This window comes from Polypterus senegalus, chromosome 9 (assembly GCF_016835505.1).
Source record: "Polypterus senegalus isolate Bchr_013 chromosome 9, ASM1683550v1, whole genome shotgun sequence".
Classification (NCBI taxonomy): Eukaryota; Metazoa; Chordata; class Cladistia; order Polypteriformes; family Polypteridae; genus Polypterus; species Polypterus senegalus.
Window position 1 is genome coordinate 75,372,414 of NC_053162.1, and position 23,552 is coordinate 75,395,965.

General features: G+C 37.4%; 1 protein-coding gene across 2 annotated transcripts in view; it reads left to right on the forward strand.

Annotated features, from left to right (window-relative positions):
- The window catches only part of ap1g1 (adaptor related protein complex 1 subunit gamma 1), a 212,642-nt gene that overhangs the window by 53,579 nt on the left and 135,511 nt on the right, over positions 1–23,552 (forward strand). For both annotated transcript variants that reach the window (XM_039763306.1, XM_039763307.1), the window contains exons 5-6: positions 16,076–16,172; positions 16,808–16,884. In XM_039763306.1, coding sequence (XP_039619240.1) covers positions 16,076–16,172; positions 16,808–16,884 — 174 coding nt within the window. The remainder of the gene's footprint in view (positions 1–16,075; positions 16,173–16,807; positions 16,885–23,552) is intronic.

The window sequence follows — 23,552 nt, forward strand, 5'->3', positions numbered from 1 at the left end:
TTACAGGTGCAACTGAAAACTAAACTATCATTTTGAATATGGATTGGTAGGGGACTCTGTAATATAGTAAATTCATGATGGTTGTGGAAGTGATTATTTTTTTTTTTATTAATTTTTTATATTTTGCTGTATATTAAGTATTGCAGTTTGGCTCTGTGATATTGCATTTTAATATTCCTTTTTATTTGAGAGAAATAGAAGTTGACATAGTATTAAAATGGCCTATAATGTTACAATCCATAGTACCTTATAATAAAAGCTGTTGAGTCACAGAACACCTTTTTATATGTTTATTTTAGAAGGGGAACAATAATTTACACAGTAAGGCTGAGTTTAGTTTATTGCCATTGTGACGATGTGGGTTCTGGCTCCACGCTCCTTTGGCTGTTTGGGAACCCTTGAACCCAACACCGTCGATAATGTTGCCGAGTGAGCTAGTCAGTGGAGGCAAATAAACACTTGAGCAAGGGGTGGTACAAAAATGAGTAGTGCTTTTATTAAAAACCAACAAAACAAAAACAGTGTTCATAAATAGTGCAGTACTCTCCAAGTTCTTCAATAAATAAATAAATAATCCATTAAATGAAAACGAGGAGTAAAACCAATAAATAGAAAAAACAATCCTTTAAAACCAGAGGTTAAAATCTTCTTGTGGAAGCAGTCTTTAAAACAACAACAAACAAATCCGGTGCATCATTTGTTAGCGTCTCACCTGCTAATCCCGTTTGGGCATCGCAGCAGGCAAGACGCTCTCTGCAGCTGCCCTCCTGAAACACACGCACGAGACTGGAGACCTCCGATCCCTGGCTTCGTATGGCACTCATCCCAGTCCCGGAGAACTTGGTTTCCCACAACAGCCAGGTCGCTCACGTTGGGGATTCCCACCACCAAGTCTCCCGACTTCCGCTGCCTTTCAATGGCCTCTCCGCGGCCAGTTGCCTTCCCTGGTCACTCCCGCTACCTGATCGCTCAGCGGGAGCGACATCAACACAAACACCTGGGTGTCGGCCTAACACCCAGCTTCTACGCAGCTGTCCACGAGCGCTCATTCGCTCGCCCGTCCGCCGCTTCTTCTTCGCTCTCTCACCCCGACCTGCTTCCTCTACTGCTCCCGATAACCTCCGTCCTCTCCTTTCCTTTCACTCTCCGATCGTTTCTCCCCCCTAAAACCGACTCGCTTCTTTAAAATGACGAGGGCCACAGCAGCTGCAGCATTAGCCACGGGACAATCATGAATGTGGGCAGTTCCTCACCTGTGCACTAGGTGAGAAACGCCCACACCCTACGGATCGTCCCGCGGCCCACTATGGCCCAACGTCCCCTCGCTAAGCCGCGAGCACATCGATTATTTATTAAAAATGGCCTGTGCTCAGTGAGCTGTGGACCCTTAACACCACAGCCATTGTCACAGACATCATAAAGGTTTGGGGCAGCCACCCGTATATTGTTTCCCGGCTGCAAAATTGAAGTAAATTGAACAGAGATGTTTACAGGTTTGTGTCTAAAATATTACTGATATTGTAAAGGTAAGATGGCAACTTTAAAGGCTAGTAAAGGAAAGGATGTCATTGGTACCGGAACCCTGCGGTATTTCCCGTGAATGGTCTGCAAGTGATTGAGCGAGACAGTCAGTGCATCCTATCGCCTCCTAGTCTGGCGTGGTATTACTATCATTTAGGCCCTTCAGCTGTCTCCCAATTGCATGTGTGTGACACTATCTAAAACACAACATCGAACTTACTTTTGGATTACACGTTTTGAGTGTGCCATTAAATTTGTACTATTGCTTGAGTACTAATACAGATATTGTATCTCATCAGTCCCTTTCTTTCATTTAACATTATGAAAGCCAAGATAAACTAAGATACTCCACTTAAACAGCACATTTTGTCTTGTAGTGTCTGCACAACATTACAGTTTTCAACCACTATATCCCCTCTTTCACTAATAAAAAAATGTTACTAGGTGAATTTTGTTCTTGCAAGAGAAAATGTTAAGTACACCATAAAATCCATTTGTTACGCAAGTACATAAATCGATTTAAAAATGATAAAAAATCAAATAAAAGGAGTCTGCAATACTTGTCACTGTATGGATAATATCGTAGAATAAAATACTGCTGCACACTCCAAGGGATTATTTTTTCTGCATATCATCCACTCTGACTATAAAAATAACAATGTTTTGACACAAGAATTGTCGCTAAGATTTCTTTCTGTTTGGATCTTGCATATTGATTATTCAAAGTATTTTTAGAAAATGGTGCAGCTATTTTACTTTGGTCATATTCAGTGTTTATACTGCATTCCAAATAGAATTGAATCTTGTTCTCTGAGGCATATGTGTGGTGGTTATCTTTATGGAGTTGTTTTCATTGCAAAAGTTAGAGATTCTGATTAGAAGTTCTTTACAATATTCATCCGTTTTTCTTCCCTGAAAGCTTAGCAAAGCATGCATTATCAATGGTACAGTGGCACAATACCTACAAATAGGAAGGACAACATACAGTAATCCCTCCTCGATCGTGGGGGTTGTGTTCCAGAACCCCCCGCGATAGGTGAAAATCCGCGAAGTAGAAACCATATGTTTGTATGGTTATTTTTATATATTTTAAGCCCTTATAAACTCTCCCACACTGTTAACATTATTAGAGCCCTGTAGACATGAAATAACACCCTTTAATCAAAAGTGTAAACTGTGCTCCATGACAAGACAGAGATGACAGTTCTTTCTCACAATTAAAAGAATGCAAACATATCTTCTCTTCAAAGGAGCACTGTCAGGAGCAGTGAATGTCAGAGAGAGAGAGAGCGTGACAGAAAAGCAAACAATCAAAAAATCAATATGTGCTGTTGGGCTTTTAAGTATGCGCACCGCGATAAAGCAGCTGCAACAGAAGGGAGCAATGTGAAGGTAGTCTTTCAGCATTTTTAGAGTAGCGTCCGTATCTTCTAGGCAAACAGCCTCTGTGCAAACAGCCCCTCTGCTCACACACCCTCCGTCAGGAGCAGAGAACGTCAGAGAGCAAACAATCGAGCACCGCTCGGGAAGTACATCGCATATCACTGAGGAGTTTTATTTAATACGTAATACATGATCTGATTGGGTAGCTTCTAAGCCATCCGCCAATAGCATCCCTTGTATGAAATCAACTGGGCAAACAAACTGAGGAAGCATGTACCATAAATTAAAAGACCCATTGTCCGCAGAAATCCGCGAACTAGCGAAAAATCCGTGATATATATTTAGATATGCTTACATTTAAAATCCGCGATAGAGTGAAGCCACGAAAGTCGAAGCGCAATATAGCGAGGGATCACTGTATCATCGATCACTAGATTTGTTAATACTGTACTAGTAAATGTCCTGTGACTTGTAAAGAATCATTAGTTGCTCATGTTTTAATTATTTGCTCCTGATGTTTCAGCTTTGTCAGGTTTGAACTTGACATCAAAATTTATAAAAATTAGGAAAAAAACACAAATAATCGTCCATGGCAAATGCTACTTACTTGAAAGCCCAATACAGTGCAAAGGACTTTCTATCAGATTTTCATGTATTTACTTTCTGAAAATACAGAATAACCTCAGCACTGAAATCAGGAAAATACTATTCTGATTCATTTAAAGCAAACATATGCCTTTCTCCCTTGTCCTGCAAAGCATATTATCTTTTTTCTGGAATTTCAGGAATTTAACGATGAAAGCTCTTAATTAAACTTTTTATTTTTTGGTAACCAATAAGCTGTGCCGATTTCTGGGTTATCCTTAATGCAGGAGTTAAACGTTTTCCAGCATTTAACCATTTTATATTCATTAAAATAATTACTACTCAGTAAGCAGCAACAGCTAATTTCCCTCTCCCCCCACCACCCGGGATGCACATTAACCATTCATGCAGTTATATTCTCACAGTTAGCAATAGTATGCAAACAGGATAATTAAATCAACAGCATACTGTGATCATAATTCAAAGCTTTTGCTGAAGATGGCTTGGTCAAGGCACATGCAGTAAGCAAAGTGTTGATTTAAAAAAAACACAACCATTTATTTTTGTGTGTTTTTGTTTAAGGTGCTCCCACATCATAGTTGTGCACCCATTCCAAGTAGGCTCATTTTTACTGATCATGCAAGACAGATTTCTTACTAGATGTAAAGTTGAAATGACTGAACATGTATGTGTTCTTTGTTCTTCTGACCCTTCACCATATTTATATCCTTAGTCTCTGCCATATCTCAGAATGTTGTTTATTGTTACTCATGGATTCTTCCATTTTCTCATAACAAACTTCATAATCCAATTTGTTCTTCTTCTTCAGTAACATCTCCAAGTACTTCATCCAAGTATCCAAAATCCCGTTGTCAATCTGAATGGTTTCTATGTCATTTTTAAAGCAATTCGCACATATAATGCATTCTTTTTGTCTTTTTCCTCCTGCTTTGTGATCCTGAACACCATTTTTTCATCCCTTCTTATGCAACTAACTTGCCAACTTCTCTATCTTAGCTTCTTATGCTACCTTAATTGCTTTTTAGCTTTTCGCTTTGCTTACTTACCCAACACCAGCTCAGAAAAAAGTAGTGACAGTATTGAAAATGTAAATAAAAACAGAAAGCAGTAATTAGTAAATGATCCTAACTGGTAGTTGAACTGAAAACAATTAAATATATGATGTTATAACTAATTATTTTTGCTTTTTCTAAAATAAACATATTGATTTTAATACTTCCGACAGATTTAAAAAGGGTTTAAAGAAAATTTAAAGAAAAGAAGTAAAGAATTTACCACTTTATAATATTGCCTTTCCACCTTACAGTCTTGTATATAAATGTTTAAGCGTGGAAGTGTGTGTGTGTGTGTGTGTGTCTGTCCATCCTGGAAGTGGGGTTCCGCTTTGCCGCTAATAACACAAGTATGGCCAGCACGCTAGCAAAATACCAATATCAATTACCTGACATCTCTACATTTCAGTTTTTTTTTTTCTATTTCAATAGTTTCTAGGACCCAGTGTTTTTTACATCATGGGCTTACACAGTTAGTACTAAATAAACATTTAGGCACTGAAGATACCAAGTTACTGAGTATTTCAGGTGTAGTTTTGTTCCATTCTTCTTGCATGGAAGTCTTAAGGTTTGCAACAATATGGGGTCTTCATTTTTGCATTTTGCATTTCAAAATGAACCGCACGTTATAAGGACATGTCAGGACTGTAGGCAGGCCATTTGAGCTCCTGCACCCTCTTCCTATGAGACATGCCTTTGTAATGCTTGTCGAATGTCGTTTTGCATTGTGCTGTTGAAGTATGTATGGGAGTCCATGAAATGGATGTTTTCTTGAAGACAGAATGTGTGGCTCCAAAATCTGTATGTACTTTTCGGCATTCATGATACCTACACATAAGTGCAAGTTGTCCAGGACACTAATGTAGCCCCATACTGTCTCATATACTTGCTTCTGGACCTGTAGTTGGTAACGGTCTAGATGTTCTTCTGCTTCTTTGATCCAGAGGACACGATTCAGCTGACCACAATACACATTTCAATTGTTTTGGTCCATTCCAGATGCTTTTGAGCCGAGAGAAGTAGTCAGTGTTTCTGGACACTGTTAACACTAGAATTACCAGAGCCTACGAAAAAACTCGTAATTCCGTCCCACCTTAAATTGCTTCTTAAATCCCTTCACACCTCTCCGCCAGTGTCCTTTGTCTTCTAAATGTGCAGATAAAGAGAAGTTAGGAGCAGCCGGCTATTCCATCCCCCCACCAATTTAGAACGTGCACGAACTTCTCCCAGCTCATGCCTTGATTGAGTATCTGGGAGTGAAGTGGAGTTTTAGAGTGGAAATAATAGATCATTATTTGGAACACACGCATTTCATGTCTGTTCCGTTTCTACAGTAATCTGTGTCAACACATTGTTAAAACAGAAACGTTTTTATATTCTAGTAGTAGATGACAAAATGTAGGCATAAACTATATAATGTATGAAGCCTGAAGTCCAAATAGCAAAGAAACATTTTCATAAAAGGTTCAAATATAACACAACAATTGCGCTTTTATTCAAAAATATAACTGCAGAAACAAAAAGCTGCTTTAACATGCAACATTGACAGCAGTTTATTATAACTGCCTCCATGGTGCAATGGAATCAGTTCTCGCCTTGGAATCAAAATGTCGCGAGTTCGATCCTGCACCACTCCGCTTTGAGAAGTAAACTGCTCTTAGTCTTACTATTTTAGAATAAAAGCATACATTTGATTTCAGTCTGTAACAGCCGGTGCAATTTATGATCCTTGTAAAGGTTAGCTTTTTTTTTATTATTTTTTTTTTTATTCACTTTTCATTCTCTCAGTCGAGTTCAGAGTCAATCCATACAACCCCATCTGACACGGCTGTTTTCACATAAAGACGCGCTATAGCTCTGCAGTGTACCACGATGCATACTAACTACCCCCCCCCAAACCGGGTTCTGACACACAAACGCTGGCGAAGCTGCCTTCTTCGTATCTCACCGTCACTTGATTTTCTTTTTATTCAGTTTTATTGAGTGTTCCTGCCAGTCCCCGCATGTTGCTGTATGCTGTTTCTTTTGTACTCCAGGACATGCAGAGGAGAGAATGGTAAAGAGCAGTAACTTCGGCGCTATATGCAGCCATCAGACACTCCCCATCTGCCCGTTGTTTTGTTATACTTTTACACCAACTTATCTTCCTGTGTTTGAGCATGCTCAAACGGGCATGCTCAAAAAATACACGTGTAATGCCACGAAAAGTGCACACAGACACTTTATTTTGCAAACAAAACAAGTGCACTTTTATTCAAGACTACCTGTATAACAGAAGAAAAAAGAAAGCAAGTTACAGTAGGCGATTGATACGACAGCTTGCATGGTGCAATGCTAAGAAGTGCTGATTTCCATTCTGTGCTATATAAAATCATCACATTTAAATATCAGATAGATAGATACTTTATTAATCCCAATTTGATTGGTTTTCTTATGCATCTGTTCCTAAAGGATTAGTCCTTTCCTGGATGCAGCTTTTATACCAAACTATGATTACAATCACCTTTTGAACATCATCTGTTTCTACTAACATTAGTATATTTTCTTCTTGTTTTCTTTTTTCTTATTGTTTATCTTAAATTTCCCCATCCCAACTTTTTTGAAATCTGTTGCAGGTTCTCTATGGTAATAATGGATGTATATTTATGAAAAAATGAAGTTGACCTGACTAAGCATTAAATATCTTGTCTTTAATGTTTGTGAGGGATTACAAGTGAAAGTGAAATTTTAAACCACTCCTTATGTTTTTAATTTCCACTTTCCATACTGTCTCAACCTATTCCCCGAGTTGGGGCTATAGATTCTGCTTTTGTTTTCTCCTGTTCCTTCCACCACATTTCTTTTTGTCCAACTACAGGTTTCTTCAGTTTTGGCCATATTTTCATTGATTTCCCCTGTCCCATTCACACATAATGATTCTTTCTCCAGGAATCATCTTCATGCTTCTGCTTTTTTTTTTTTTTTTTTGTTTCATCCTACTTAACATGTTTTTGAACACAACTCTTTCCATTGCATCACAAAACTCCAGAAATCTCTCACACTCAATATTTCAGGCCTTCAATCTAAGCCCACATGGACTTTTCTCATAACTGTCACCACTGGCTTGAACATGCCCACTGTGGCAACCCAGAACTCTGTCTATACCAAAATTCATCTTTCTCTTTGTCTCTTCTACCAAACTGTGAGACATATGCTGAGATTGTATTCATCAGTTGCTTACTAACCATCATGTTAACTACAACATGCTCAATCATCCTTTTAATTTTTACCACTTTGTTAATTTTGTCAGGCAAAATTACTTGTACATTTCACTTCCACTAAGCATTCTTACACCTTTACCTTTCCAGCTCATCTCCTATACATGGCACGCTTAATAATCCTCTTTAATAAAACCCCTGTGTGCGTCCAGGTGTCCGTGTATGTGTGTCTTCTGGTTAAATGTGCATGCGCGGGGCCGCACCACAAAATCACAACCATTTCCCGCCCATGCGCACAGCACCGTGGACGCACATACACTGGAAGCTGGGCACACAGTGAATGGCCTACCCTCGGTCGCGCATGATAAGCAAATAAAGGACATCATTGCTGGGGAGAGTGCTGTTTGGGTAGTCACGACCGCGCACATAAAATCCGTTGCTGGGGAGACACCACACATACAATAATCAGCTGCACGCCACCACAGATTAAAATACTTGCTGGGTAAGTGCACAGTACTTGCTGGGGAGATGCCACAGGCACGATTATCACCTGCACGCCACACATTACATCAGTTGCTGGGGACACTCTGCTGATTCCCCGCTGTTGTGACAGAAAATTAAAGCCATATTACAGACATCAAAGCCAGTATTACTGTCAGAGAAAATTTACAGGCATTTTACGGAAATACAAACCAGTATTACTGCGAGAGACAATTAAAGGCACACAATACAGTGATGCATATTACAGCCACATACAAGCCAGTATTGCTGTAAGAGAAAATATTACGGATGTATCTATTAACAGCACGCCACCCAAAAAAAAAAAGACACGTCAAGTAGGACAAAAGGCACAGACAATCAAATCCTATATAAGCAACATCTCCTGGAGGAATGGTCAGCTCAACAAGTAAACGTCAACAAAAGAAAGGCTGAAAGACAAAGAAAAATATGAGCAAATAGATTGATTGAAGAAAAAGAAAATGAGCGTCAAAAAAACGTTAAAAGAGAAACGCTCAGAAGAGCAAACCTTAGACAAAGTTGGCATTTACTTGCCAGAACCAGTATTCAGCCATGGTCAGTTATATGTTGCATTATCAAGAGTTAGTTTTCCAGATGTATATTGCGTATTACAGATTGTTACAAAGTTTTACACTAAGGCAATATTAATTATACTTACTGTATTGTCATATATGTTTCTATTTTATTTTTATTATTATTTTACTTTAGGCTTCTTGCAAAAATATATTTTTGACAAAAAAAAATTTAAGACAACAAACAGAATGAGGTCAAGGTCCCTTGCTGTTTAATATAGACTGTTCCTACTAATGTTTATGCACTACTGTTCTAGCGCCCGTTATTGTAACGGGCTTAATGTCTAGTTGTTCAATATATTATTAATTTGATTTTATCGTTGATGGTTCTTTAATATACATAATATAAAAATATAATCATTGTCTTGTGGTTTACTCCTCAAATATCCATTACCATATCTGAGTATACGAGAAAGTCTAGGGAGACCACTCATTTTGTATATTTTGTATATCTAATCTTTATAGTTCCTCAGTGGCTTTGGAGCAGAAAATTTTAATGTCTCATGGCTTTCCTACAGCAACCTCCTTTAGTCGCCTTTTATGACACAGAGGTGGGATGATGACCTTATTCTAAACGCATGTCAATGTTCCGAAGAAGTGTGATGAAAATAAAACAGTTTGATGGGGGAAATGATGCTTGTTGATCCCAATAATTGGAGAAGTTTTTCCTATTTGTGTGTTGAAAAAGAATGAGATTTTTACCTTTGCCATTCAGTAAGTCTTTAACACTAGAATCCCTGAAGTTAACGATTTTTTTTTGTTTCCTGCTTTTGTTTTGCAAATGTGTGGTTTAGCAGAATGCACCGTTACCCCCCCCCATTCAGTCAGATGAAGGCATCACCCTGCTGCAATCCTCCTTCAAGTCTGTATTGAAGTGTTTATGTGGTGATGAGTTTGTAAAGAATTGTATACACTGTGTGCACAATTATTAAGCAAGTTGTATTTTTGAGGATTCATTTTAATATGGAACAAATACGATGCTATCAATCGATCCAAAATGTTGTTAAACCTGTAACTTGAATGTTTTACAAAGGAATTGTGAGTTTGAACATTCTCTGGAGAATACAGTCATGTGAAAACATTAGGACACCCTTTGAAAGCATGTGGTTTTTTGTAACATTTTTAATAAATGGTTATTTCATCTCCGTTTCAACAATACAGAGAGATTAAAGTAATCCAACTAAACAAAGAAAACTGAGGAAAAGTCTTTTCAAGATCTTCTGTAAATGTCATTCTACAAAAATGCCTATTCTAACTGAGGAAAAAGATAGGACACCCTTGCCCCTAATAGCGAGTGTTACCTCCTTTGGCTGAAATAACTGCAGTGAGACGGTTCTTGTAGCCATCTACCAGTCTTCGACATCGGTCTGAGGAAATTTTACCCCACTCCTCAATGCAGAACTTTTTCAGCTGTGAGATGTTTGAGGGGTTTCTTGCACGTACAGCCCTTTTCAAGTCACCCCACAGCATCTCAATGGGATTCAAATCTGGACTTTGACTTGGCCATTCCAGGACTCTCCATTTCTTCTTTTTCAGCCAATCTTTGGTTGATTTACTAGTATGTTTTGGGTCATTGTCATGTTGCATGGTCCAGTTCCGCTTCAGCTTTAATTTTCTAACTGATGGTCTCACATGTTCTTCAAGCACCTTCTGATACACAGTAGAATTCATCGTGGATTCTATGATGGTGAGCTGACCAGGTCCTGCTGCAGCAAAGCAGCCCCAAACCATGACACTTCCACCTCCATGCTTCACAGTTGGTATGAGGTTCTTTTCTTGGAATGCTGTGTTTGGTTTACGCCAAACATGTCCTCTGCTGTTGTGTCCAAATAATTCAATTTTGGACTCATCTGTCCAAAGAACATTATTCCAGAAGTCCTGGTCTTTGTCAACTTTATCTCTGGCAAATGTCAGTCTGGCCTCGATGTTTCTCTTGGAAAGCAAAGGTTTCCTCCTTGCACACCTCCCATGCAAGTTAAACTTGTACAGTCTCTTTCTGATTGTAGAGGCATGTACTTCTACATCAACAGTAGCCAGAGCCTGCTGTAGTTCTCGAGATGACACTTTAGGGTTTTTGGAGACCTCTTTTAGCATCTTGCGGTCTGCTCTTGGGGTGAACTTGCTGGGGCGACCAGTCCTGGGCATGTTGGCAGTTGTTTTGAAAGCCCTCCACTTGTAGACTATCTTCCGGACAGTGGAATGGCTGATTTCAAAATCTTTTGAGATCTTTTAAATCCCTTCCCAGACTCATAGGCTGCTACAATCTTTTCTGAAGTCCTCTGACAGCTCTTTTGTTCTCACCATGGTGCTCACTCTCACTTCAACAGTCAGGAGCACACCAAACTAAATGTCTGAGGTTTAAATAGGGCAAGCCTCATTCAACATGCAGAGTAACGATCTACTAATTATGTGCACCTGGTGTGATATACCTGTGTGAGATCTGAGCCAATTTAAGAGGGAATACATGTGAGGGTGTCCTATCTTTTTCCTCAGTTAGAATAGGCATTTTTGTAGAATGACATTTACAGAAGATCTTGAAAAGACTTTTCTTCAGTTTTCTTTGTTTAGTTGGATTACTTTAATCTCTCTGTATTGTTGAAACGGAGATGAAATAACCATTTATTAAAAATGTTACAAAAAACCACATGCTTTCAAAGGGTGTCCTAATGTTTTCACATGACTGTACATATGTGTGCAGAATTATTGGGCAACTATTAGTGTGCAGAAGTATTACGCAACTAAAGGAAAAACAAAACTTTTCCCATCTCACTTGTTTTCATCTGTTAAAGTGAGAATAATAAACTCAAAATTTACAAATAAACATTTCTGACATTTCAAAAAAAAATTAAAAAAATCATTGACCAATATAGCCATCCTTTTCAATAACAGTCATAAGCCTTCCATTCATGGAGTCTCTCAGTTTCTTGATCTGTTGACAACATTTTGTGCAGCAGCAACCACAACCTCTCCCAGACACTGTTCAGAGAGGTGTTCTTTTTTCCTTCCCCGTAAATCTGCCGTTTAAGGGCGGCTTTAGGTCAGGTGAGGAAGGGGGCCGTGTCTTTTTTTCTTTTATCTTTAAGGCCTTTACTGGCTAGCCACGCAGTGGAGTACTTCGATGTATGTAATGGAGCATTGTCCTGCATAAAAAATCATGGTCTTCTAGAAGGATGCAGACTTTTTCTTTAACCACTGCTTGAATAAAGTGTCTTTGTCTTCTAAAAACAGGCAGTAGGTTTGGGAGATTATTTTGAGTCCATCTTAAACCTGAAAAGGTCCAGCTGGCTCATCTTTAATAATACCAGACCATACCAGTACCCCACCTTCCTCTTACTGGTGTCTGAATCGAAATGGAGCTCTGTGCCCGTTACTGATCCAGCCATGGGCCCATCCATCTTCTCCATCAAGAGACACTCTCATGTCATCAGTCCATAAAACCTTTGAAAAATCTGTCTTCAGATATTTCTTGGCCCAGTCTTGACATTTCAACTGGTGTCTTGTTCAGTGGTGGTTGGGTTTCAGCCTTCCTTACCTTGGCCATGTCTCTGAGCACTGAATACCTTGTACTTCTGCGCACTCCATATAGGTTGCAGTTCTGGAATATGACATCACTGGAAGATAATGGGTTCCTGGTAACTTCAGGTTTGATTCTTCTCAAATCTTTGGCAGTTAATTTGCGTCTTTTTTCCCAACACGTTTCTTGTGGCCCTGTTGGCTATTTGCAACAAAACGTTAGGTTCTGTGATCATGCTTCAATATCTGGGCAATTTCAAGAGTGCTGCATCCCCCTGAAAGACTTTTTTAGTGTTGGTTAAATCTTTTTTGGCCCATTTTGCCTGAGGAAAACAAACTGCCTAATAATTATGCACACCTTGATATAAGGTGTTGAACTCCTTAGGCCACACCTTCCCTCATTACACAAATACACATCACCTGATCTGCTTATATCCAATAACTATTCAAGTTTGTACAGCTTAGAGTCGGAATACATAAATAAAAATGATGATATGGTCAAAATAGTCACTTGCCGAATAATTGTGCACACAGTTTAGGTAATGAAATACCATGATTTCAAATATGTACATTTCACGTGTCTAAAACGATCTGCATAAATGTAGAATGACAGAGGAAATGCAAGGCAGGAAATGCTGAACAAAACAGAAAATGTTTTCATATGTAATAACATTATTTTGACATGAAGTGTAGAATGTGTGAAGACCGAAGCCCAAATATCCAAGAAAGGTTTTCACAAAAGGTGTAACAAAACAAGTATGCTGTTATTCAAAAAGAAATTGCTCAATTGACATATTGCGGAGTACAAAGTAAAAGAATGTGCTTGTGCATTTCATTTTCAACCAGTTGTCACAATGGTAATGCTACTCCATTACGCATCTGTGTAGATGGCACAGTGAATAAGCTACCGTTTAGCAATGGCGAGGTGATGGATTTGAATCTGTGTCCTCTGTTTATTTAGAACTTTAAGTAATGATCTGCCATTTTTTCAGTTTTATTCTTGAAAAAAACTGAATTTGAATGGTTTTTATTCTAGAATAAAACTTTGAATGTTTTTATTGTTCAGTTTTATTCTTGGATTCTTCAATAATGTTCGTGTGCGAGGTAAAGTAATAACCACCATAGACACTGCAGTATCTGTTTGCTCAACAAGACACCAAGTAGAAATAATTAAGCTGCTTTGTGTGTCGTCTTTTATCCTTTCTGTGCTTTTTCAAGGATCACAAATTTACACCAGCTGTTGGAGACCTAAATCAAATGTGTTTTTATTATATAATAGTAACAGTAATAGAAGCGCACTATTTAAAATGGTAAATGCAAAGTCGACCCAGGATTGAACCCACAACCTCTTGATTATGAGATAGCAGTCCTTACCTCTGCACCAGCCAAGTGACATGTCTGCTTTGTATCGATTAATAGTTGGGTTTCAGTTTTGATATATTGCCAGTAATATGTAAATTAAACAATTTCTTTTTCTTCAGTTATATTCTTGAATAAAAGTGCACTTGTTGCGTCATACCTTTTGTGAAAATGTTTATTTGATATTTGGACTTTATACACTTAACATCAACATTTTATCAGTTATTAATATAACAAGAAAAAGTTTGTTTCAGTTATATGTTCAGCATTTGTTGCGTAGCATTTCCTGTCATCCCACATTTACGCAGATCATTGTAAACGCGCAACATACGAGGAATGTATGCATTCCAAATAACGATATATTATTTACCCTAGAAACACCACTCCTACATAAAGCTACTTCATCTGTCTCGGTGGGGGATGAGTGAGCAGGCTGCCTGCTGCTTTTGTTGATTAACACATTTGCAAAACAAAAACGCTGATGAGGAGGTGCAAGGGAATTTAAGGTGGCCCAGGTGTAAGAATATTTTCATAGGATTCGGGGAATTTTTGTGTTAATGATTGATTGTATCAAAAATACATTTTCTGAATGGTTGTTTTATGACAGACTTAAAAGGCCCTATTCAGTTTTTGTCTAAGACAAATAATAAGCAAGCACACCATTTCTGTTGACATCCGTGCTTGGTTTGGAGTAACATAATTCTTTAGATGGTGTGAGTGACAGGAGGTGGACACATCGTGGGGATCCACCAAGAGCAGCAGAGTGTTTGTTCGCTGCTCAGTCCTCATTTGTCACTCACCAATAGAGATACTTTGACTGGTGGGGCCTTCTACACAAACGAACATTTCTGTTATTCCTGAACTACTGACATCATTATTATTTTTGCTGTACGAATCGTTCTTTGCAATAAAATGTACTCCCGTTTTTCTAAATGTTACATTTAATATCTCAGTAAAGATTTGCAAGGGATTAATACAGTCAGAAGCATTGGATACTAAGTAATAATTAAAACCACTTTTCTTTCTGTCACAATGAGATCATTACTGCCAGATTTACTTGTTGTTTTTTTTACGCATTTAATGTATATTACTAGACATTAAGCCCGTTACAATAACAGGCGCTAGAACAGTAGTGCATAAACATTAGTAGGAACAGTGTATATTAAATGGCAAGGGACCTTGTATGTGGCAGTAATATGCGTCACTGCATTGTGTGCTTTTAATTTTCTCTTGCAGTAATACAGTTGAACCTCGGTTTACGGCCATAATTCATGCCAAAACTCTGGTCGAAACCCGATTTGGTCGTCAACCGAAGTCATTTCCCCCATAGGATTGTATGTAAATAATAATTAATCCGTTCCAGACCGTACAAACGGTATGCAAATATATATTTTTTTAAAGTTTTTAAGCACAAGTATAGTTAACTATACCATAGAATGCACTGCGTAATAGTAAACTAAATGTAAAAACATTGAATAACACTGAGAAAACCTTGAACAACAGAGAAAACTAACACTGCAGGAGTTCATGCTATAGTGCTACGAACCGCTCACTAAAAACACTTTTTTTTTTTTTTTAAATGAGTTTTTAGCACGGGGAAAAAAATGAACATTTGAAAAATCCGTAATTTAATAAACAACCAAGAAAAGTAACATTGCAACAATGCACGCGTGCGCCTGTGTGGGTGTCTCGCTCGCGCGCCTGTGTGGGTGTCTCTCTCTCTCTCTCTCGCCCGCGTGTGTGTGTCTCTCTCTCTCTCTCTCGCCCGCGTGTGTGTGTCTCTCTCTCTCTCTCGCCCGTGTGTGTGTGTGTCTCTCTCTCTCTCTCTGTCTCGCGCGCGCCTGTGTGTCTCTCTCTCTCTGTCTCGCGCGCGCCTGTGTGTGTCTCTCTCATGTGCGTGTGTGTCTGTCTGTCTCCCGCGCGCCTGTGTGTGTGTGTCTCTCTCTCTCTCTCTCTCTCTCTCTCTGCACAGGGAGAGACTGAACACGTGTAGCCCCGCGCATTCGCACTTCACCAGAAGAGACACACCTGGACGCACACAAGGGTTTTATTAAAGAGGATGCCATTCTTCTGTCTTCTGGGTGATCCCAGTTAGAACACCTAGTTGCTATATCTGAGCAATCAAAATAAGCAATTAAGAGTGGGGCAATCTTAACAAGTAAGACATCTAAAATGAAGTATTAAAATGTTGCTTAGTCAATAAGAGCTTTTACAGCAATACTTGACTTTTTATTAACAAAAAGGGTTGGAACAAAAACCTACAACCACTACTACTGTCCAGGACCAACTTCAGACCCCTGACATAAATTCTTTGCTGTGTGAAATGACTTACATAATTTACTTTTGTTTCCAGGCCGCACTGTGTGCTGTTCACGTTATTAGAAAGGTGCCTGAACTTATGGAAATGTTCCTGCCAGCTACAAAAAACCTATTAAGCGAAAAAAATCACGGTAAGAGATCAATTGTGCACTTTTGAAATATATTTGAGGTACATATGCAAAATTTACATAATTTAACAAACCTTTTTATTCTAGTTTTTTTAGCAGTTTGAGAATGTACTTGTACAAATGGATATTCCTAAAAATATATACTGTATAATTACAGTGCAATGAATAAATTACCCTCCCGAAAGTTTAATCATATTGTACATAAATATATGTAAATCTGGTATTTATTTCAGTGCTATCAGTAGAGTAACAAATCACTGAAATATTAATTTATTAATTAAAAAAACAGAAATGGAATTTTCTCTGCAAAATGTTACAACACTTGCCAAGGAATGTAATTACTTTTTTATAGCACTGTATGTCATTTGTATTGAGTATTGTGTTGAACCTTAGAATTTTTTGATTATTAAGTTAATGTGATGACTGTGTGATGCTCAATTAAGCAAATTAGGCAGTAATATTTGTTGAAAATGTCCTTGGGTGGGGGGAGGGGGGTCATATTTCCATATTGCATATTTTTGTATTTTTAATCCCTACTAGGGGACAGAATAATATTGTATATTCATTTAATACACCCATACATGTGAATAATGTATACATTATTTGAAACAAATCATTCAATTGAATATTTTTTGTAGGTGTCCTCCACACTTCTGTAGTTCTTCTCACAGAAATGTGTGAAAGAAGTCCGGACATGTTAGCACATTTCAGAAAGGTATGTAGCATTTAGAAACGTCCTTAAATACATTGAAAATATTGTTGATAATGTTAATCCATTCATATTAATTTATAACTTGCTTGAAACCGCATATATCAAATTTATTTTTAACAAGTTGTATTAAATGCATTAAGCTAGTTGTCTTGGAGGAAAGCCTATATCTAAGCAAAGTTAAATTAGTTCATCATTAAACAGGGTAGTATAATAACATAACTGTTAGAAATTCATTGGGATTCCTAGGTTTGAATCCCAGCCTGGTCATTTACTTGTGTAGGGTTTAAACATGTTTACTGTGATTGAATTCCTTTATGTAGTCTAGCATTTCTCCTGCATTTGTGAAATGTATGGCTAACATTTGACTCTGAATTGGCCTAGAGTGAATGAGTATATTTGTGTGAGTCTACTCTACAATGGGCAGATGACTTGTCCAGAGTTGATTCCCACATTCCGGCCAGTGCTACCAGGATGGGCCCTAACTTGCTTTAAAATTAAACTGAATAATTGGGTTGTAAAGTGGATGAATAGATGGATGAATAACATTATATATATATTTTTGAAAATAATCTTAAATTAACACTTGGAAAAACTATGAATAATCTGAATAAAATACAATTATCTTCTACAACCATTTCATCAGCTATTTAGTGGTCTTTGGATTACATTTTAAAAATATTGATTCCTTTATTTGACAAGAAGCATTTAACCTTTAATCAATTTCAAATTATAAAGTATGTTCCTAAGGATGATCAAAACATTTTGAACCTGAGCATGAAAGGGTTTGGTTCTGAGTATTATATTATTCTAAAATAGTAAGAATAAGAGCAGCTCACTTCTCAAAACTGAGTCATTTGGAGTTGAACTTGTGACCCTTTGATTAGCAGTCAGCAGTTCTTACCATTACACCACCAAAGCAATCGTAGCGAAAATGTCAGTGTTGCACCCTAACACGGGTTCTTTTTCTGCAGTTTTAACGATGTGTTTACATAGATTGTTGTAGACAACATAATATATCTGAAATGCATGTGCTCCAAATAACAATATAGTATCTACTCTAGTCTATACAACTCTAAGCAAATGACACACAAGTAAACAGACTTGAGCTGAGAAAACTTTGTGCAGCAGTAGAGGGATGTGATAGCAGGCTGCTTGTTGCTTATCGACACATTTACAAGACAAAAGATGCCGACAGAGAGGTGGGACAGATTTACAAGTTTTTTCGTAGGCTTTGGTAATTCTAGTGTTGAGTCATCTTGGATAAAGACATTAGTCCAATAATAAGTGATAATATTATTAGGTTTTTAGAGCTGCTTACTCTTGAACATGCACAATTTTCCATGAATAAAACATCCTTTCTTTATATCAATTCTTGCTTTTCTTAGTGACTTGGCTTTTGTTGATGGTCTTTGCAAGACACAGTTTTACAGAAAAGTACTGTATGTTCTTTTGAAATGAAACCAGTAAATGGTAGGAATAATGTGAAGTTTGAGTATATTTCTTATTATTAGGTGTTTATAGTTTTTATTTGTTTATTCTGTAAATTCAAGTATAGTATTTCTTTTAGTGCTTTTTGCCAGATGTTAATGTACTGTATATGCAAAGAAGGGATTGAAGTGGATATACTTAAGTACCGGTGCCCTATGTGTTACACTGCTGTATTAATGTGGAGCATTTCCCAATTAGAATTCAAGCATCACTAATACTGTAATTTCTTCCTTGGTGCCTTAGGGGAACTAGGCCTGATACAAACCAGATCTGCCACAAAGTATTACTGGAAACATGGGAAACTTCACAATAAGGAGACAGACACCGTATCAGTGTACTCTTTAGCTCTGGCAGTTTATTCTGGTCTTCAGATATTAAACAATATTAACACTGAATATATTCACTACTTAAATTATTTTAAAATCAATAACAATCCATCTTTAAGCAATAGAAGTCATATTCTTTACCAAAAGTAAGTTCTTCTATCACATGTCCATGCCAGTAGCAGATGCCTTTCCAAATATCATAGAACAGTAATAGATATACAAATAACACTGGTCACTATCAACTAACAGATTCTGTAAATACCACCATTGTCTGCTCTGACAAATAAAAAAAAAAAAAAGCAGCTTTCCAAGCTTTCATATAACACCGTTGTGTCGTATAACCTCCTTTTATTATTTCTGGAGAAAAAAAAAAAAAATCATAGGTTCACTGTATTTTGTGACGGCAAAAACAAGAGAGAAATGTTCGTTACTTTTACTGCATCCTTCATTTACATAAAGCACACTGCCAGCACAGTGGTATGTAAATTAGCTTAGCATTTAAGTTAGCATAATATTAATAAAGTGAAATAAATAGTGACAAAAAAAAGTTATTGAGAAATTTAAAAAAATATATGTCATGATGAATTGTCTTTTTTCAATAAGACACCAAATTTCAGTCAAATCCATCAAGGCTTTTTGTGACTTTTATGGTATTTTTTATTTTTAGGAGATGTTTTAACTCTAAATATTTATATATTAAAGTCATTTCCTATTGCATACCCTCTGACCCAAATGTGCCATCTTGCCAAATTTAACTAAATGGGAAGTACTGTTATTGATAAGTGAGTAAGCAAGTATATCCGGCATGAGGTGCTAGCTCCCTTGTTGGAATTAGTTTTTTTAATTGTGTGTTCCATAACCCGAAACTATATAGATATAATATAAAAAGGCGATACCCCTCCTTTAGTGGTATGGCGGTAAGAAACACCTTTCTTTAATGACGGTTTACACAACATAACAGATGAAGGAAGCCACGACAAGACCTTCGGGAATGGGGCCCAGATGTATAGAGTCTGCCATTTTCGTTGCAGTTTTGGAAGGATTTTCTGGATCGGATGACATTCTCTCCTATCCGTATGTCAATGATATCTCCCTTCAGTGTGCCAGGCAATGTTCCAAGGCTTTATACTCTTTCTGCATGTGCTGGCCCCCACTTCAGTGAACCATGCCATTCCAAACAAGGAAAAGCGAGGATACAATTTCATGCTGAGTTTGACACACAGAAATAGTATACAATGTTCATCAGTCTGACTGCCCATTTTGCAGTTGTCCTTAACTTGTCTTGTCTTAAAATGCTTGCCTAGCAGTTCTTATATGGTGAACTCCTGTGTGCTAAATCTGGCTTTGTGTTAGCTGTACATGGGTGTAGAAAGAAAAGTAGATTTATAAAATATTTTTGAACAGAGCACAGTAACATATTAAACATTCACTTATTACAGCAAGTCAGTCAACTTTGCATTATATGCGAGTATATAGATTTCATAAGCATGAACAAATCAATTCAGTGGAACACAACGGGAGTGCTAAACCACATGCATGTCCAATGTGATGCTGTTGGCATCTTTTGTTTTGCTTACTCTGTTAGATGTTTAAGGCACATGTGAAAGAACTAGGGCTGTTCGATATAACGATATATATCGGATGACAATATGAAAACGTCTATCGCTGCACATTACGCTATCGTTTGTTTCGTGGTGTCGCAAAATAAACTGTTTGCGGCAATATTTTTTTCATTGTTTTGATGGCCACCACGTGGATGCAGACACACTAGCATGGCTGATGAAGGCGAGGCAACACCAGGTAGCTCCACACAGAAGGACCTTGTTCCTAAACGAGGGGCTACCTCTGTAGTATGGAGATGGTTTGGATTTGAAGAGTCTGACACGGACCAGAAAACGGTACTGTGCAAATTATGCTGCAAACCGATCGCTACCACAGACTCCAACACGACAAACCTCTTCTACCACCTCCGCAAAAAGCATGTGAGCGAGCATGCAGAGTTTACAACTGAGAGGCAGGCCACGTAGGATATTACAGTTGTAAAGATACTATTTAAACGAGGATGTTAAAAGCTTGGAAGATTAATTGCTACCAAAACAATTTGCTTAAGGCATAATTTTCCCTGCAGCATTTGCTGTCAGCGTTAATCTTGTTAAAATTACTGTAGCGTCTTCCAGACGTAATGACGATCCGAGACGGTCACTTGGTTAGTTCCCTCTTTATTAAACACAAACAAAAAAAAATGGTTGCTGTTGGCCACAACCACGCCGAACAGACAGCAATCCAAAAACAAACTCTCTTAGCTAGGGGCGACAAGATCGTCGTCCACTCCTCCTTTTTCACAGCGCTCCCCCCGAACCTCCTTTACCTTCCACTCTATTACAGTCCATCAGAAATAACAGGGACAACAGAATAAATAACTGAGAGGGATGTAAATCACAGAACACAAACTGCAGAACAGAACTCTACAATAAAGAACAGAGCGCTACATTACGTTTACGCCACAACTGCATTAACACGGCAAATCTCCGTTAACGAGTTACGCGGATGCCCGTGCTTGGGGCTGGGCGGCATCAACACGTTAGCGCCGTCCAGTCCCACGCACGGGCGATTAGCTGTAACTCATTAACGGAGATTTGCCACACTCGATGTGCAAATTAACATTTTACTAGAATGTAGCCTAAAAATATTATATTTAATATTATATATTTAATATATTTTTGTCATAAGCCTTATTGCTGCTACAGTTTGAAGTACAATGTTTACATTTGGTTTTGACAGTTAATGTTAGACTTGTATTTATTTTGTTTAAAGGGTTTATTGGCCTTATATAGTTTAGTTGTTAGTGCTTTGATCCTTTTATATTTAATATATGTTGTGAGAGTTATTGCTGCTACAGTTCACATTTTGTTTATGTCAGGCATTTTATATAGCAGTATTTTATATTGGGCCTTTAGTAATTTGTTTTTGAAAAGTGTTTTATATTTGATACATTAACATTTTATGTTTACATTCTAAGTCAAACATTTGCTCAAATGTTTTAAATAAAAGAACAGAAATAATTACAAGTTGAGTACTTCTCATTTTTGATTTTTTTAATTTAAATGAAAAAAAAGGAGTGGTGATTATATAAACTATTCACTGAATACAAAGAAAATGTACTATATCGTGATATCGGGATATGAAATGAAATATCGGGATATAAGATTTTGGTCATATCGCACAGCCCTAGCAAGAACCACCTTAATAATGAGTCTTGACTTTGTAAACGAATTGCTACCCAAGAACCAGTCTTGACAATTCTTGTTCATTTGATTCACAAATGTTGTACAGTTTTAATTCACTTTTGATTATGTAATGTAAAATCTTATTTGTCTTAAATGTGTTTTCATGTTTTGTGTACTGAATCAGCAATATCATATGAATTGTCATGTTAAATATGTTATTAACTATACATACATGTATCTGTTTATGTACGCACATACACATACATCTACATGTTTCTGAATAATGTGCGAATTATTAAATTATATATATGTGATTTAATCAAAGGGACCCCCGGGGACTCCCCAGTATATGCCAGACTCGAATGACTTGATTCACTTAAATGGGTAGTTTGAAGAAATTGAATCCGTAAAGTGAATCAAAATGTCTCTCACTAGTCATTAAACTGAACAAATGAATGAAAGTATTTACCATTTATAGTCTGCCGTGTATGTTTCTTGTAACATGGAAGCTGTAAACAGCAAAGTTTTAAGTATCAAGCTATAAATCAACTTCTAACATTAAAGAATAGCACACCTACAGAGATTCATTCATGTTTAGTTAACATATGCAGGACCAGTTTCCTTTATATTACATATTTAACAGATGGACTACAATATTGAGACAAGGTCTGGCTGTTCAGTGACACTGATGGCAGAAGAAAATGTTCTCACCATAATGGAGAGTTGAAGACCAAAAGTGTGTGACATTACAAGACTATTCAGATCAGTTATTAGTCATTTGAATTCATTGTTTGTGAAGAATTAAACATAATTCAAATGTTTATTGGGTAACCAGAAAGTTGTCTACTCAAATGATGGATGGCCCATTCAGTATTCCAAAAAAAGATCTTGAGCTAATTAATTTGCATTGGGAGAAATCACTTGAACTATGTGTGCATTGTAATTCTCTATAACCAAGTATATTTGAGATATTGAGATTGTGTCACAATCATGTACAAATTTATGATACCGAGGCTGTAATCCTTATTGATTACACCCCTGAAAGGACTGTTATAACTGGTTAATGTTAGGTTGATATGCTTTGGAATTTACTGAAGTAATTCAGGGAAAAGTGTTGAGGAAAACGGTTGACCAGCCCCCTTCTTCTTCACAACTCTGCTCACACTAGGGAATCCATTCCCGGGAATCCCGGGCTGACGGGGATGACACAGTGCATGGGCATCTCACATGTGAATGGTTTTAGAACGACCGACACTTATTTTTAATAAAACTACTGCAATATGTTGACACCAATAAAAGACTAACCTTATCTACAAACAGTTCATGCTGTCATAAGTACATGTATCTACAGTGGGTACGGAAAGTATTCAGACCCCCTTCAATTTTTCACTCTGTTATATTGCAGCTATTTGCTAAAATCATTTAAATTAATTTTTTTCCTCATTAATGTACACACAGCACCCCATATTGACAGACAAAAAAAATAATTTTTGAAATTGTTGCAGATTTATTAAAAAAGAAAAACTGAAATATCACATGGTCCTAAGTATTCAGACCCTTTGCTCAGTATTTAGTAGAAGCACCCTTTTGAGCTAATACAGCTATGAGTCGTCTTGGGAAAGATGCAAAA